The 16,667-nt window shown below is 45.7% G+C and overlaps 1 protein-coding gene across 2 annotated transcripts in view; it reads right to left on the minus strand.

Annotated features, from left to right (window-relative positions):
* Positions 1–563: 563 nt before the first annotated feature.
* The window catches only part of LOC132250197 (syncytin-1-like), a 29,024-nt gene continuing 12,920 nt past the window's right edge, over positions 564–16,667 (minus strand). The window contains exon 2 of one of the 2 annotated variants that reach the window (XM_059726603.1): positions 564–3,174. In XM_059726603.1, coding sequence (XP_059582586.1) covers positions 1,229–2,566 — 1,338 coding nt within the window. In that variant the 5' untranslated portion in view covers positions 2,567–3,174 and the 3' untranslated portion in view covers positions 564–1,228. Of the gene's footprint in view, positions 3,175–8,740; positions 8,919–16,667 lie in introns of those variants that run through there. The other variant, XR_009461832.1, reaches the window with a different exon arrangement.

A 16,667-nucleotide genomic window follows, 5' to 3' on the forward strand; every position in this document is an offset into this window, starting at 1 on the left:
AGCAGAAGGTGCATGTGCTTATACCCAGGGTGCACTTTATGCCCAGCTAGCACAGCTGATGCAGAGGAGCCACCTATGTGCTCTGGCAGCTTCCCTGCAGGAGCTCATTTGCTGCCAGACACAACCTACTGTAAGCAAGAACTAATAGTTTTACATTAACAAAAAGGTAGCAAAACACAACAAAGAAAACTATGTTTAATAAAAAATATCATTAAATATCATTATTTTATTTGAGAAAACTAAACCAGTTATATTAATTCTAGGATATCAGTATGTGGCAGGACACACAAATGTGCAATCTATTTGAAACCACTTCTGAATGATTTCAACAAAACAGGAAACATTCACTTACAAACCAGTTAGGTTTAAGTACAAATTATAATTTCAGTTCCAGTAAAATACTGGTTCCAAAATTAGATTTATTTATTCCTTCTGAAAAAGGGTTAGCAAAGTCTACATTAAAATCAAGCCACTTTACTGAATTATTTGCAAGTCGAAACATGTACCTAGTTGTCTACAATCAGGTGTTGCATCATGCTGTCGTGGAAACACACACAGAGTACTTTTGGGTCAGGTCAGCAGAAGCTTTTATTCAAAAGAAACTACAGCTGTAGGAGGAGTTCCAAAGTGACATGGATTTCCCAAGCACTTGGAAGGGGTCCCCCCCCAAGAGCAAAATCAGGAGGCTTATATACTTTTTAACAGTCGCTTACAACTCACGTGATCATACAGTGAAATTAGCATGAAAAGCGGCTATAATATTACTTCATTATTTCTTTGCTGTTATCAGGATGGGAATTATGGGGGAGATAGGGTTAGTTCACAAACCTCCTTCTTGCACCTGGAAATCTACTTTGTACATACTTTTTTTTTTTTTACCTTCAAGGCCGCGGTGAGCGAAGCATTTGCAGAAGAGTTACAAAGAACAAACACTTGCCCTTATCTGTTCTACTGTACAGAGCCAGCAATTCTACACAAAGCGGTTATGTCATCTTATAACTAAAATAATCAAAGTTTAAGGCATATATTTTTTCTGATTCCACAGCCCCCCCCTTTGAGACTATTTAGTCTCACTTTAGCCTTAAATTTCCATTCTCATGAGCCCCTCTGTTTCATCATGCAGCCTTTCATGTTTTCTTTCAATCTGCTCACACTTTTGTAACACCATTATTCTAGACTCTGCTGTGGGTTTTCTTGCCTTGCTAAAGCTTCCCCTGCTGGCTTTCACTCAGCAGAGGATCAGTTGCATTAAGACATAGAACATTATCAGAACTATCAAGACAAACAATATTCCATACAGGATTTTCTTGCCAAGGGCCCCGAAATCTGGGAGCCAGGAGGTTAGCCAAGACCACATTTCTTCTAGACCCCAGTCAGTATTTTCTGAGGCCACTTGATGTAGGACCCTTAACTGATTTCGGATTTTGCGAATGTCAGTTTCGATTCGCATGTCCTGATTGACATAGACACAACAGGTGGAGTTTACTAAGGCACATACTCCTCCCTGGGATACCAATAGGTAATCTAGGGCTATGCGGTGTTGTATAGTTACTTGTGAGATCTGGGAGATCTCTTTTTGCAGAGCCTGAATTGCATCCGCAGTGGCATTTCCCATAGCTTCCATTGTGGCTGAAATGTTAATTATGGCTAGTTCCAATTCTCTTACTCCAAGCCACGGTATGAAGGTTCTCACAGATCGATGGAACCCTGTGTTTCTGGTAGCTAAGGGGTTAACCGCCCTTTTCATGTGATGGTTGAAATTTTTTACTTGTTCCAGATATATTGCACTATGCATTTTGAAACCAGGGATAACACGTCCAAGAGTGCATGCCCCCACCCAATTCCAGGGCAAGATTTTATGAGCCCTGTTTCCGCAGAGCCAGTAAAGGCCTGGGGCAGAAAGGGTACTCAAATCTCGACAGTTGTTGTGCCCTATCCGGCACTTTCGATTGATATGCATCGTATAGGACGGTCCACGTTCAGCTGTTATTCTGCTGGACCGAGATATATTACAAGAAGTAAAATTGGAGTGAATGTAAAATTCTGATCTGTTTGCAATGAGAGCAACATGAGGTTCCTTAGAAAAGTTGTAGACCATGAATCCTGTACAATTGAGAGAGGGTACGTTACCCAACAGGATTCCACTGGTGCTACTAGGGCTATAATCTAGAGTAGTTAGGCAATGAGGGTAGTGTCCTACAGGTGTGGCTTTATTATAAGCTCCGGTGTTGTTGGATCTGTAACAGAAAGGCGCCTCTACTCTTGGGGAGATTATCCAGTTAGCAGGGGCGGCCCTCCATTCTTTAGGAGCGGACCGATGGGCAGCTAACAAGTAGTGTCTAACGAAGCCGCCGTTTATTGTTCCCCATTGCTGGAGGGATATTGGTACTCCGATCATTGGGATTCCTTGGTGTAGGTGTGCTGGGCTGTGAGAGCATATCCAGCAGTCACTTTTATTTCCAGCTTGAGCCACCGCATGGGAGATCTGCAAATACAAATTTTTCTCCCACCCCCCTTGGGTGATACTGAGATACCCAAGTGTGATATATAAGGATATCAGTGCCATTTTTAGATACAGGAGGGACAAAGAATCTTAACAACAAACATAACCAGCACCAGTAAGAAAAAGAACACTACCAGCCAAACCCAGGATGGCAGCCAAAGTCTTTCTTCGTCCTCTGGGCTCAAGTTACCTAAAGGACTGATAATGTCGGCTCTTGGTCTTGATCGAGGTGGTGATCTTCCGAATGGGAACATTCACTTTCTTCGAGGCCGAAGATGATATCTTCGTTCTTCAACTGATGAATCCGGCTGGGCTGAGGTGTTGGGTGCAGGGGAGAGGTTACTAGCACTTGCACCCTGATGCTCCTCACTTGCCTGAGTGAGGTCCTGAGGGTCTTTGTCCTTGGCCTCAGGGAAAGATCCCAACCTTGGTTGGAATACAGCTGCTTCGGGGTCCAATGGAGGTGATACCTTCTTGCAGTGCGAGGCGTGAGTCCACGTTTGGTGACCTTGGCAACGAACAGCAGAATTAGTGGTTAGAAGTACCTGGAAAGGTCCTTTCCATCTGGGTTGAAGTGCGTTTTTCCGTTGATAGACCTTTACGTAGATCCAATCCCCTGGTTCGAGGTTGTGACAGGGAACATCCGGTGGTTGAGGTAAGGCTTCTTGGACCTGTGAATGAACAGACCTGGCATACTTCATTAATGCCTTGCAATAATTTAGTACAGTTTCATCAGTTAATTGTAGGTCTGTTTGGTGAGGGGCAACAGGTGGTGTAGCTGGCATCCTCATGGGTCGTGCCATGAGTATTTCATAAGGGGTTAGGCCATGTTTTCTGTTAACAGTGTTTCTAATGTGCATAAGAGCAATGGGCAGTGCATCAGGCCATTTGAGGCCTGTTTCAGCACAAATCTTCGAAATGCGCGTTTTTAAATCAGAGTTTTTACGTTCTACAGCACCACTTGACTGTGGATGATAACTACAGTGTAGGTGTTGCTGTATGTTGAGTGCTTGGCAGATGTTTTTTACTATCTGTCCTGTGAAATGGGTGCCACGGTCACTATCTATTGTGAGAGGCAATCCAAATCTAGGGATGAATTCTTTGAGCAATTTCTTTGCTACAGTGATGGAATCAGCACGTACGCATGGGTAGGCTTCCACCCATCCAGAGAACACATCAATAATAACAAGAATGTACTCATAAGAACAGCACTTAGGTAGCTGCACAAAATCAATTTGCAGATTTACAAACGGTCCCCATGGAGGGGGATGGGCTGCGGGTGTCGTTTTTACCCGTTGCCCAATGTTGTGAGCTAAGCAGATGGGACAGGAGCTACAGTACTGTTGTGCCATGGAAGGAAAATTTGGGGCAAACCAATTTCTTTGTACTGTAGCAATCATTCCTCCTTTGCTCGTATGGGCCACAGAGTGGGTTAAACGAGCAAGATGTGGCAAAAGCTCTCTAGGCGCCACCAGGCGGCCGTCCGGGGAGCGCCAGAGAGAGTCGGGGTGCAGTGAACATCCTGCACGCAGCCAGTCATTTATTTCCTTTTTTGGGGCCTGATTTTGAAGAAGGGCCAGACTTGAAAGGCTAGCCAAAGGAGACTGGTCTGCTGAAAAACAAACAAAAACAGAGTTAGGAGCCTGTGGGCCAGAAAGGGCCGCATTTCTGGCAGAACGGTCTGCCAGATCATTTCCTCGTGTGACATCATCAAACGGTTTCTCATGAGCTTTACATTTAACAATAGCAATAGCAAGAGGCAATTGAACAGCTTCTAAGAGCGCTTTTACATAACAACCATGACTGATTTGGGTCCCTGATGAAGTGAGGAACCCTCTTTGTTTCCAGATTTGTCCAAAATCATGAACAACACCAAAAGCATACTTAGAGTCAGTATAAATGGTTGTGGTTTGATTTTTTGCAAGAATGCAAGCACGTGTTAAAGCAATGAGTTCAGCAACTTTAGCAGAACGAGCTTGGGGTAAAGAATAGGCTTCCAAAACAGCATACTGAGTGCATACTGCATATCCCGCAACTAATTTGCCTGCATCATTTCTAAGACAGGAACCATCAACAAACAAAACAAGGTCAGAGTTCGGGATAGGAATGTCCTTGAGGTCAGTTCGAGGGGTTAACAATTGAGTTGTGATAGACAGGCAATCATGAGGCTCACCATCAGAGGCAATAGGCAGAAGTGACGCAGGATTCAGAATTGAACAGCGATTTAAGGTTACATTTGCAGCTGACAGTAGAAGTTTCTCATATTTAGTAAGACGGGAATTGGAAATGTGCTGAGTTTTGCCCTTGAGCAGAAGGGCCATCACAGCATGTGGAACTGCAACGGTTAAAGAGTGTCCCAAAACTAGAGAATCTGCCTTTTCAACCAACAAGGCAGCAGCTGCAACTGAACGGAGGCAAGGAGGAAGTCCCGCAGCTACGGGATCAAGGGCAGAGCTGTAATATGCAATTGGGCGATGCTTTTCACCATGCAGCTGAGTGAGTACTCCTAAAGCGATTCCTTCCCGTTCATGACAAAACAAGGTAAAGGGTTTCTTATAATTAGGAAGTCCAAGAGCAGGAGCAAGAGTGAGGGCTTGCTTAAGGACCACAAATGCTTGTTCGGCTTCAGGAGTCCAAGGGAGGGGTTCCGGGGTGGTATCATGAGTGAATGCTTGCAAGGGTTTTGCGAAAGCAGCATAACCCAGGATCCACTGTCTATAATAACCCGTTGCACCTAAGAATCCCCTCATCTGTTTTCTAGTCATAGGTTTGGGAATGTTGAGGATAGCTTCAACTCTACTAGGGGAAAGGTGTCGTTCTCCTGCTGAGATATCATGCCCTAAATAATGTACCTTAGACTTGCAGAGCTGCAATTTAGATTTTGAGGCCTTGTGGCCTTTCTGAGCTAAAGCTGTGAGGAGTGTCAAAGTATCTTGCTCACAGGCCTCTAAAGTGGGTGAGGCTAACAATAGATCATCAACGTACTGAACAAGGGTGGACCCCCCTTTGAACGTGATAGGATCCAAATCTTTTTTTAGGATCTGGGAAAACAGGGTTGGGGACTCTGTATATCCCTGAGGGAGTCTTGTCCAGGTATATTGAAATCCCTGATAAGTAAATGCAAACAGATACTGGCTATCCTTATGAACGGGGATAGAGAAAAAAGCAGAACAAAGATCCACTACTGTGAAATATGTAGCATCTGAAGGGATACAGGAAAGAATAGTGGCAGGGTTAGGGACCACGGGGAAAGCGGGTAACACAGCGGCATTTACAGCTCGAAGATCTTGCACAAAGCAATACGTATCTTTACCAGGTTTTTTGACAGGTAGGATAGGTGTGTTGCAAGGGGAGCGTATTGGGACAATAATCCCTTACTCAAGGAGTGAGGAAACGACAGGCTTGATCCCTTCCTCAGCTTCCTTTGAGATGGGGTACTGTGGGACACAAGGAAGTGGCTTGGCAGGGTTCAGGATGATACGCACTGGTTCAGCACTCAGCATGTGCCCCACTTCATTCGCATGGGTGGACCACAGCTGTGGAGGTACTCGTGCCAACAGTTCCTCTTGCAAGAAGGAAGTGTCAGAATCAGAGTACTCCTGGGTTAGCAAAGCCACAAGCTCGGTTTCCCTATGTTCCGGTACCTCAAGGTAAACACCATCTGGGCTACAATAAATCACGCATCCCAGTTTACACAGCAAGTCCTTACCAAGAAGGTTGACAGGTGCACAGGGGCTAAGAAGAAAGGCATGATTTTCAGACAAAGGGCCAATAGAGATGGAGACAGGTTCAGAGACGGGATGTGGGATAGGTTGTCTGCCTATACCGACAGCATTTACAGTTTCAGGAGAATAAGGTAGAAAAGGAAACTCAGCAGCCTTTAGCGTGGAGCGGGACGCTCCGGTGTCGACAAGACAGGAGACAGGTTTACCAGAAATAAGGCATTCAACAAACGGACCAGATTGGTCAGTAGCAAGCAAAGGAGCAATGATGTCACTGTCCCTCAGGCTGTCCTATTCAACACTGGGAAAATTGACAGGAAGTGGAGGTGGGGGCTGGGGTCTGGGTCCTTGGCCGGGGCGGTTGGGGCATTCTGATTTCCAATGTCCTTCTTGCTTGCAATAATGACATTGGTTCCCATAGCCTGGGTTTTGTGGGCTCAAGGATCTATCTCTTCCCCTGAATCTACCCGGGCCTCCCCTTCCCCGTCCTCGTCCCCTTCCTCTACCTGGACCCTGCAACTGAGAAATCTGTAAGGCCATTAACTTAAACTCGGCACTGTCTTTAGACCGTTCCAATTTGTTATGAAAATGGTTAGCCACAGCAAGGACTTCGGTCAAATCTTTAGTTTCCCAGCCAATAATTACTGTTTGAATTTTCTCAGCAATTTTAGGGTTAAGTCCCTGGACGAATGCTGCCACTATTGCTTGTTTAGCATTTCCGACTGGGTTATCCATTCCTGAGTATCGTTCAAATGCCTGTTTGAGGCGTTCTAAATAGTCACTGGGGTGTTCATTTTTGTTTTGTTTACAGGTATTTATTTTGGTCCAGTCTGCCTTTTTTGGGCAAATTGTGAGAACTGCCTGAACCAAAGCATTTCTCTTGTCAATAAAGTCTTGGCCAATCCCTGGGTTTTGATCTGGCCAAGTACAGGCAGCGTACAGACGTAGCATAGTCTCCTTGGGCAAAATGGATCGCATGAGCTGATTAATGTCAGCCCATGTTGGATTATAACAATTTATAACAGTCTGCAATTCTTCCTGAAATTTTTCTGGGTCTTCCCTGATTTTTGGGAACTTTTGAGTTAAATTGTAGAGATCACCTGGAGTCCAGGGTGCATGCACAGTTACTATATTTTGTCCATCGGTGCCAATGCCTGGCATTTGTCTTAGGGGGTAAACTTGTGCAGTTCGGGATCTCAGATTGATGGGAGATCTTTCCATGCCTATTCCCATTCTTCTAAATACACCTGTGGTGGGTTGTGACCCAGGAGTAAATTGCCACACTGGTGATGATTGAGTGGCAGATATGGTGGATGAGTCCGGACTATTAAGCTCCGTGGATGGATTTACTGAAGGAGCTTCAGCTAATGGGTCACTAGCCTGGGCTGCAGCCTGATGTTGAACCGGTTGTTGCTGATGTGGGAGTCCCAGGAGAGCGGGGTTCGAACAAAGGTCAAGGATATCCTCTGCTGGCTCCGGTGGTGGGGGCGCCCCGGACAATGCTGGATACATTGGAGCGGTGGCCAGCGTGTAATTTGGGGGAGCAGCCAATTTCTCCCGAACAGCTTTTAACTGCTGTTTTAATTTTTCTTGAGAGTCTTTTAGGCTCCTAGTTTGAGATTCTGTCCGCCTTTTGGACATTTCATCATACCAATAAAAGAACGCGTCCCACTGGTTTTGTGGTGTTTTGGATCCACGGGACTCTAACGCCCCTCTCAAGTGCACTATTTTATCCTGATCAAATGTTCCTTCCTGTGGAAAATGTTTCACAGGATCATCCCTAGTATACCAGTTCCACTTATCCAGGTACTTGCAAGTCTTGGGAGAATAGTGTGTGTACATAAAGTACGCCGGAGTCCCCTTAGGGGGGACAGGAACCTGTTTAGACTGACTTGTTCCCATTTTCAGTCACACAGGGAGACGTAGGAGAGGCTTATTTAGGATGTCCGGGCCGCTCAGTGCCTTGCCCCGCAGTTTTTCACTGCCCAGACAAAAGGCTTCTGACCCGACACCGGCTCATAAAATGGAAATGGGGAGGGAAACACTAGAGGGATCCTTTCACTCCTGCTTTCGGCAGAAGCTACTGGGACGAGGGGTTTGGAAAAGACAAAATCACTCAGACGCCCTGTCCACTGGGTCACGAGGTTCCAGTTGGGTCCCCTTGCTTTCAAAACTGCCCTGTCAGGCAGAATTGGGGCGGCTGAACCCAACCGTAGTCTCAGTCCTGGTCAGTGGCTCATATTTCTAAATACACACACACATGCACATTTATTCAGTCAGCCAGACCTCCTACCCCACACCGCCTTAGTTAATTAACTACAAGCCCGATGTGCTGTTGGATGAAGGTGCCTCAAACAGTTTCTCCCTAAAACGTACGTTACCAGACACAAAATGGGATCCTTTACCAGACAGAAAAGTTTAGCCAGCAGTAAGGTTCAGACTGACCTGTTTTAACAAGGTTCAGATCCAGTTACCACGGCCAAGTTGGGAGCCTACAGGCAGTCCTCCTCCGAAACCCCAATAGAGATTTTGAATTAGGTCTCTTACCTCTCAAGTTTGGCGCCTCAGGGTTCGGGGGGGGGGGGGTAGCCTGCGGTCCTCCTTCCTCAGCCTGTGTTCTGGATCCGAGTCACGGCACCAGGAATTGTCGTGGAAACACACACAGGAGTACTTTTGGGTCAGGTCAGCAGAAGCTTTTATTCAAAAGAAACTACAGCTGTAGGGGGAGTTCCAAAGTGACATGGATTTCCCAAGCACTTGGAAGGGGTCCCCCCCCAAGAGCAAAATCAGGAGGCTTATATACTTTTTAACAGTCGCTTACAACTCACGTGATCATATAGTGAAATTAGCATGAAAAGCGGCTATAATATTACTTCATTATTTCTTTGCTGTTATCAGGATGGGAATTATGGGGGAGATAGGGTTAGTTCACAAACCTCCTTCTTGCACCTGGAAATCTACTTTGTACATACTTTTTTTTTTTTTACCTTCAAGGCCGCGGTGAGCGAAGCAGTTGCAGAAGAGTTACAAAGAACAAACACTTGCCCTTATCTGTTCTACTGTACTCAGCCAGCAATTCTACACAAAGCGGTTATGTCATCTTATAACTAAAATAATCAAAGTTTAAGGCATATATTTTTTCTGATTCCACAATGCCATGCTAAAACTTAGATGACAAACTTTCACTACGCTATGCTGCTTAAATTTATTTCTAGTATTCACTGTTTCATAAAGGAGTATTGTAGTCCATAGATTTGTGGTGCAGACATGTTTCCCAGAATGGGAAGTGCATAAATTCCCAGTTACAAGACTGTACCATGCAGTACAGGGGATTCATCATTAACATTAATATTAATATTCTATCTATCTATCTTAAGAACCATCTCCAATTGGTGAACCACATTCTTGAATGTCCATTTTAAAATATGCCCGATTCTATTAAACAGTTGCTCAACCATCAGCAAGAACCACCACCTGCTTCGTTTCTCAAACAATGCCACGGGCTCTTTCCTTCTTGTTCCTCCATTCTGTCAGCCAGGAAACCAAATTCATTGATGCGAAAGTAGATTTTCTTATGCTCAGATTCCTTTGCACTCACTCAGATGCCATTAGCTCTTCTTAAATTGATTTGAGTGATGCGTTAGGGAATCAGATCAAAGTACATGTCGGTGTAACTAAGTAGCTGCAATTTGCATGCTGAAATGCCAGAATAAGATTTAAGCAGGCATAAGGTGAGCAGTGCAAGGCAGGCCTGAAAATGTGAAGATACAAGCAATTTACAAGAGAGGTAAAAGACTGGGGGCAGGATTTTACCATGCATCAGGTGTGCTCCATGATAATTATTTTTGGGCATGTTTTTCCCTAACAGTGGGTGGTGTATTTACACATGCATTAAAGCACTTTTTTCTAATGTGCATTAAATTTAGTACCTCCAATGTGAGGTACTAAAGAAATGCCATTAGACTGCCTTAGTGTGCAGTAACAAATGCTCACAGTTTTTAAGTGACACTTAATGCACAACAGCCTATTTTACTGTGCATTAGCATATTAGCATGGCTTTTGCCACTGTTTCATGTGACCCTGTGTGGGTAATCAAGGAGCAGCTTCCTGCTTAATATAAACAGTATCTTTATTATAGCAGTTACTTACAGAGCTATTACAGGGTCTGCTGTTCTGCCCCACACTGCCTAACTCTCCTCCTCTTCCTGTCTCCTCCCCTTCATGTCCTGTTCCTCCTTCAGACTTCTCCTTTCTGCTGTTGCTGGTTTTGCCTCTGAGATCCATACATATCGTTACATCTTTCCTTTCAACAGTTCAAAACAGATGATTAACTTATTCCCCTGGTTGGGCCAGAGGTTGCTAGCACATAGCCCGCCATGGAGACTGAGCCTTTACGGCTGGTCTGCTGTGTTCTTTAGGGCTCAGTCATCCAGGTATGCTGGTTGTTGTACCAGCCTCCCACTTCTTGTTTAGCTGATTTTTCTGGGTGCTATGCCTGCTTCTGTTCTGTCCATGTCTTTGTTTTGCAGGCTGGACTCTGCTTGTGTATCTCTTTCCTTTGGGGAGTCCATGGCGTCTTTCTCCCCTATCTGGGGCTCACTGACGACTGACCAGTTGTCAAAGCTGTCTTGGTTCTGACCCTGGCAACATTTGCTCACTTGTATTTCCACTCTGCCAGCACTCCGCAGCTGCTTCTGGTTACGTCTCAGTTGCTGTCCACTATCTATGACAACTTCATAGGATCTATCTCCCACTGTACCCTCAATGGTGGCCCTTTGCCATTCTTTCACATGCGGACTTACTGGTTGTACCCAGACCTTTTCCCCTCTGCACAGTGGTCTCAGGTCCCTGGCTTCTTTGTTATACTGCAATACTTGCTGAGACTGTTGCTTTTTTAGCTGCTTCCATATACTGTTACCCCCTCACCTCTGGGGTCATAGCAAACAGTCTCTCATGGGGAGTAACGTCTTAGTTCTCCGGCCCATTAATCTTTGGGCTGGGCTACTGTCCATTCCTTGGGAGGGTGTGTTACGATGGTCCAACAGAGCCAGGTAGGGATCCCCTGCAGTCTTATTTGCCTTCAACAAGAGGCTCTTAGTTGTCTTTACTGCTGATTCAGCCTTCCCATTGCTTTGTGCGTACCCTGGGGATAATGTCTTGTACTGGAATTCCCACTTAGTGTAGACCTGTTTGAATTCTCTTGAGGTGTATTGTGGGCCATTGTCTGAGAACAAAGTGTCAGGTATCCCATGCCGTGCAAAATGAGCCTTCAGCTTCCTGATCACTGTTCTTGCCTGAGTGTCGTCGAGGTTATCCATCTCCCAAAAATTGGAGTAGTCTACAATGACCATGTAGTTTCTGTCATTGACATTGAACAAGTCAGTCCCTACCTTCTCCCAGGACCGAGAGGGGCTGTCATGAGGGTTCAATATCTCTTTTTGCTGTTTGCTACTGTATTCCTTGCACACTTCACACTGCTCCATGTATGTTCTCAAGTGGGCAATCATGCCTGGCCAGTAGATGCACTCCCGTGCTCTCCTCAGGCATGACTCTATTCCCATATGTGAAGCATGGAGTCGGTTCATGATGTCTCACCGCAGAACTGCTAGGATCACTACCCTGCCTCCCTTGAACAGAATTCCATCCTGTGTACAGAGTTCATCCCTCCATTGGTAGTATGCGGCAACTTCTGGTGGTACTTGTGCCTTGTGCTGTGGCCAACCCTCTAGGATGGTTTGTTTAACTGCTTGTAGCACACCATCCTGTTCCATACTCTGTTGTATTGCTTTGAGACTGCTTTTGGAGATGGGCAAGTCTTGTACCATGCTAATGGACTCTATCTCCTGTTCTACAGATCCATCTGTGCTGCACTCTGGAAGGTATGCTCTACTTGGTGTATCTGCCACTTGCAGGGACTTCCCTTGGTAGTAGTTTATATTCACATCATAGGCCTGGAGTCTCAGCAGCATGCATTGAAGTCTCTTAGAAGCAATCAGCAAGGGTTTTTTCATTATGATCTCTAATGGTTTGTGATCTGATTGCACATCTACTCTCTGTCCAAAAGTGAACTGATGGAACCGTTCCAGTCCAAACAATACCGCTAGTAACTTCTATCTGTGCGTATCTCCTTTTGGTTTCAGTCATTGCTTTACTAGCAAAAGCTACGGACTGCTGGTTCTGCATCAGTTCTGCCCCAAGACCTCCTTCTGACGCATCACACTATAGTACTAGTTGCTCAGCTGTGTTGTAGTACTTCAGTGTTGGGGACTCGCTGATGAGTTTCTTAATTATTTTGAATGCCTCCTCTTGGGTCTGTGCCCATTCCCAGGCTGCATCATTGTGTGTTAGCAACCTGAGTAGCTCACAAGCATTAGACAAGTGTGCACAAAATTTGGACAGATAGTTAACCATCCCAATAAGGCACTGGACTCCTTTAACATCTTCTGGTCTAGTGTAACAGGGAATCCTAGCCCTGTTGCCAAGAGACAGGGTGGTCCCTTTAAATCCAGAACCTTCCAGTCACGGCCGGCCGGTCAAGTAGGGGTTCAGGCTCAAGCCCTGCCAGCCGGTCAGGTGACAGGAAGGGGAAGGCCAGAACCCTATAAACAGCGAGTGGAGAAGGCCAGAGAGGCAGCAGAGAGGGGGACTCCCAATGACCACAGTGCTGCGGCTGCAGCCTCTTTTGGAAGAATACACCATGCTATGAGCCAGAAGCATGATCATCTAAAGTAAGCAGGCATATTACCTCTCTTATTTCTTTATTAATTAATAAATATTAATATTTTTCCATTATATGGCCATAGAAGCCTATGGTTTGCGTTGGATGTTAATAACCAGAGGATTGGGCTGAGGCTAGTTGGGGAAGGAGGAGGCGTCACTGGGGGCCCACTGCAGTGTGGGAACCCCAGTGCCAGTGTGGGCACAGTATCCAGGGATAAGCGGACCCCAGCACCAGAGAGGGCGCAGTATTCAGGAGTGGGGGGGAAGCAGACCCTAGCACCAGAGAGGGCGCAGGAGCCCGAGTGAGTTTTGAGAGCTAGAGTCTTAGAGTCAAGCCCTGATTAGTCGGGTTTTTTTGGCTGGCAGGCCTAGAGAGAGAGAAGGGGTAAGCCCACAGCAGCTGAGACCCCAACATAATGAGGAATTTATAAATACCATCCTGCAAGGCTTGGGCTGTGGTGTAGGGGAGGAACGGAGCTGCAGATAGTGCCCCCTGGCATCGGGGCAAGAAATGGGCAGCCTCCTGCCTAATTAAGATCATTAATTTATTAACAGCAAGGCATTGCAGGTGAGAAGGCAGGCAGTTGGTCCAGAAACAGATGGGCAGGCCAAAGGAAAATTGGCCCTCAGAAGGCCCCCGTTACACCTAGCCATCTCTCATAATGGCTCTCACCTTCTCTGGGTCTGCCTGTAGTCCTTGCAAAGTCAACAGATGTCCCGTGTAGGGTACTTTCATTCTTCTTAGCTGTATTTTGTTGGCATTCAGTTTAATGTTCCTCTCCCAGCATCTGTTAAGGAGTTGTTGCAGTTTGGCATCATGGTCACAGATCACCTCTTCCTTATCGTCCCCTTCTCCTATGACAAGAATATCAGTCACAATCTTGATACCTGGAAGACCTTTCAGCTCCTGGTTCAGTTTCTGCTGGAAAACTTCCGGAGCTGGACTGATCCCCATGACAACCTTTAGTACACCCTTCGGCAGGTGGCTGGAAGTTTCGTCTAGCTCCACATGCCAAAATCCATTCTTGACATCACAAACTGTGAACACTTTTGCCCTAGACAGGTCAGGTAGTACATCCTCAATTGTTGGCAGCAGATAGTGGCTTCTTTTGAGTGCCCCATTAAGTGATTTTGGATCAATGCAGATTCTCAGTTTGCCTGACGGCTTCCTTACTACTACTAGGCTGCTGATCCAGTCAGTGCTTTTTTCAACTGGTGTGATGATGACTTTTTTCTGCAGGTTTGTCAATTCTTTCTTCAGTGGCTCCAGCAGGGCTAGCGGAACTCTGCGTTTTGGTAGTCATACTGGTTGCACCTGTGGATCTATTTCTAACTTCAGTTTGCCTTCAAAGAGTCCAGTGCCCTGGAATACGTCTTCATATCTTAACAGAACGTTAGGTAGTGAACCTAATGACCATTCTTGCTCTTCTGTGACCTGGAGGATGTTGTGGTGTTGCACTGTAATCAAATCCATGGCCTGTGCTGCCCAACTGCCCAGCAGTGGATGGGTGTCTGCCCTGTCAATCACTATAAATTCCAGATGGTACTGTTTCTTGTTGCGTGGATTTATTATAGTTAGCACTTCCCCAGTAGCCTCACAGTTGTTTTGTTACACATTAACAGGACTTGGTGACATTTTTCCATTATGATGCTGCTACTCAATAGATCCACAGCAAAGACATTGCAAGTGGCTCCATAATCCACCTAGAATCTTGTAGGTCTTTGCTCTAGCATCATAGTTGCAAATATGGCTGAGTTGTTGCCCGCTTTTTTCTATAATGTGTATATCCTGTGAATCTGTCAAATTTACAGTGACAGCTTCCTCCTCATCTGTAGCCTCCTGATCTCTCATCACTGAGTGGACTGTTTTTTGTTTTTTTCCTGTTTCGGTGGCTACGACACTGACCCCTGAAATGTTTCTTTTTTCCATTTTTTTTTTTTTTTTTGCACTCTTTTCCATAGGCTGGGCATTTGTCCTTCCACCTTTCATGTAGCTTCCCACAGTACATGCACTGAATCATACTGTCGGCATTTGTAGTTGGCCTGTCAGGTTCCTGCTTTCCAGAGTCCTTTAGGTTGAGCCTGTAAACCTGCTCTGTACATGTGGCCGTTGATATCATTTTGATAATCCGTTTAGACAATTCTGCTGCCCTTGCAATTTGGTGACACTTTTCCAGGGTTAGATCTACCTCTCTTAGTAGTCTCTCCCTCCGGGCAGAGTCCCATGGGCCATACACAATCCTATCCCTGATTAGGGCATCTTTTATGTTTCCAAAGTTGCATGAGGATGCCAGAGTTTTCAGTGCTGTGATATAGGTCTCTATTCCTTCTTCCTCTTGGTTTCGGGTGAAAAACTGATCTCTCTCTACAGTCTCATTTTTTCCTGGGGTCACAGTATGCATCAAATGCTTGTATTAACTGTTCTAGTGTGTCGGGGTCCCCTCGCATCAGAGTTGCACTTACTTCACGGTTCTTTTCCCCCACTAGACAGTAAAACAGCTTTACCTTCATTTCCTCTTCTTCATCAGCCATGGTTAACTCTGTATAGACTGAATTCTTGCTTCTATTGTTTCGATGCCTGTGCCAGGCTCTGCGTGTTGAAATCCAGCTGTCCGCAGGGTTTCAGTCCCTCCATGATTCTTGCAATCTGCTTGAATCACTGCTGGGGCCTGGGTCTCTCTCTTTTCTCTTGGGCTTCCTCACAGACTTTTTGCCGCTACTATGTTTCATGTGACCCTGTGTTGGTAATCAAGGAGCAGCTCCCTACAATATAAACAATGTCTTTATTATAGCAGTTACTTACAGAGCTGATACAGGGCCTGCTGTTCTGCTCCATACTGCTTAACTCTCTTCCTCTTCCTGTCTCCTCCCCTTCATGTCCTATTCCTCCTTCAGACTCCTCCTTTCTGCTGCTGCTGGTTTTGCCTCTGGGATCCATACATATTGTTACAGCCACCATGCTCTAAAGTGCTGTATAGGCTACTGAACATTAAAGCGCATGTGTAGACATGCCTAGTCAGTAGATGATAAGCTGGGTAGTTTAACCCTAAGTGACAAGAACTAAGCTACTATGGTTTAGCTTCCACTTACTTTGAGTAGGGGCCTACCTAAATTGCAGTGAGACAAAGGGTTTTTCATGGCCTGCTTGCAGCACACAGAGCCAATTTTGCAGGCATTTCATGGCAACACTGCCTGTCTCTACTAATTGGCAAAGAGACCCTGCTACTTGGTGCTGAGTGATGGAGAGGCCCGGGGGTTGGGGGGGGAGGAGGGAAGAGGGGGAGCTGCCATGTTGATCTCTGGCTGCCCTTCATGCCACCCCTCCCATCAGCACTGGTTGGTGGAGTGGCTCCAGTGGGGGCAGCTGCCATCTTTCTCAGTCTTGCCACTTGGCCGAAAGACTTCTTTTCAACAGCTGCTTGGAGAAACACCATCTCTCTCTCCTTGGCTGCCGAACTGTATTTCTCTCATATGGAAAGGTCTATTTTATTCCTCACCATCATCCCATCTCCAGATGTTTGTAAAGCAGTTCATTGGTGGTAGGGGTAGGGTCTTGGTGGAGTCTTAGTTCTATTATGTTAAAGACCACCATCACTACTAGGCTGATGATATTTGCTGCTGCCTAGGGCACTCACTTAGGACAAGATTTCACTCTTCTTTTACTTCTTAACAAAAATCTGAGTATAATGAAGATACATCATTACTTTTCTGCACAATTTCAT

This window comes from Alligator mississippiensis, chromosome 4 (assembly GCF_030867095.1).
Source record: "Alligator mississippiensis isolate rAllMis1 chromosome 4, rAllMis1, whole genome shotgun sequence".
In the NCBI taxonomy this organism is placed as follows: domain Eukaryota; kingdom Metazoa; phylum Chordata; order Crocodylia; family Alligatoridae; genus Alligator; species Alligator mississippiensis.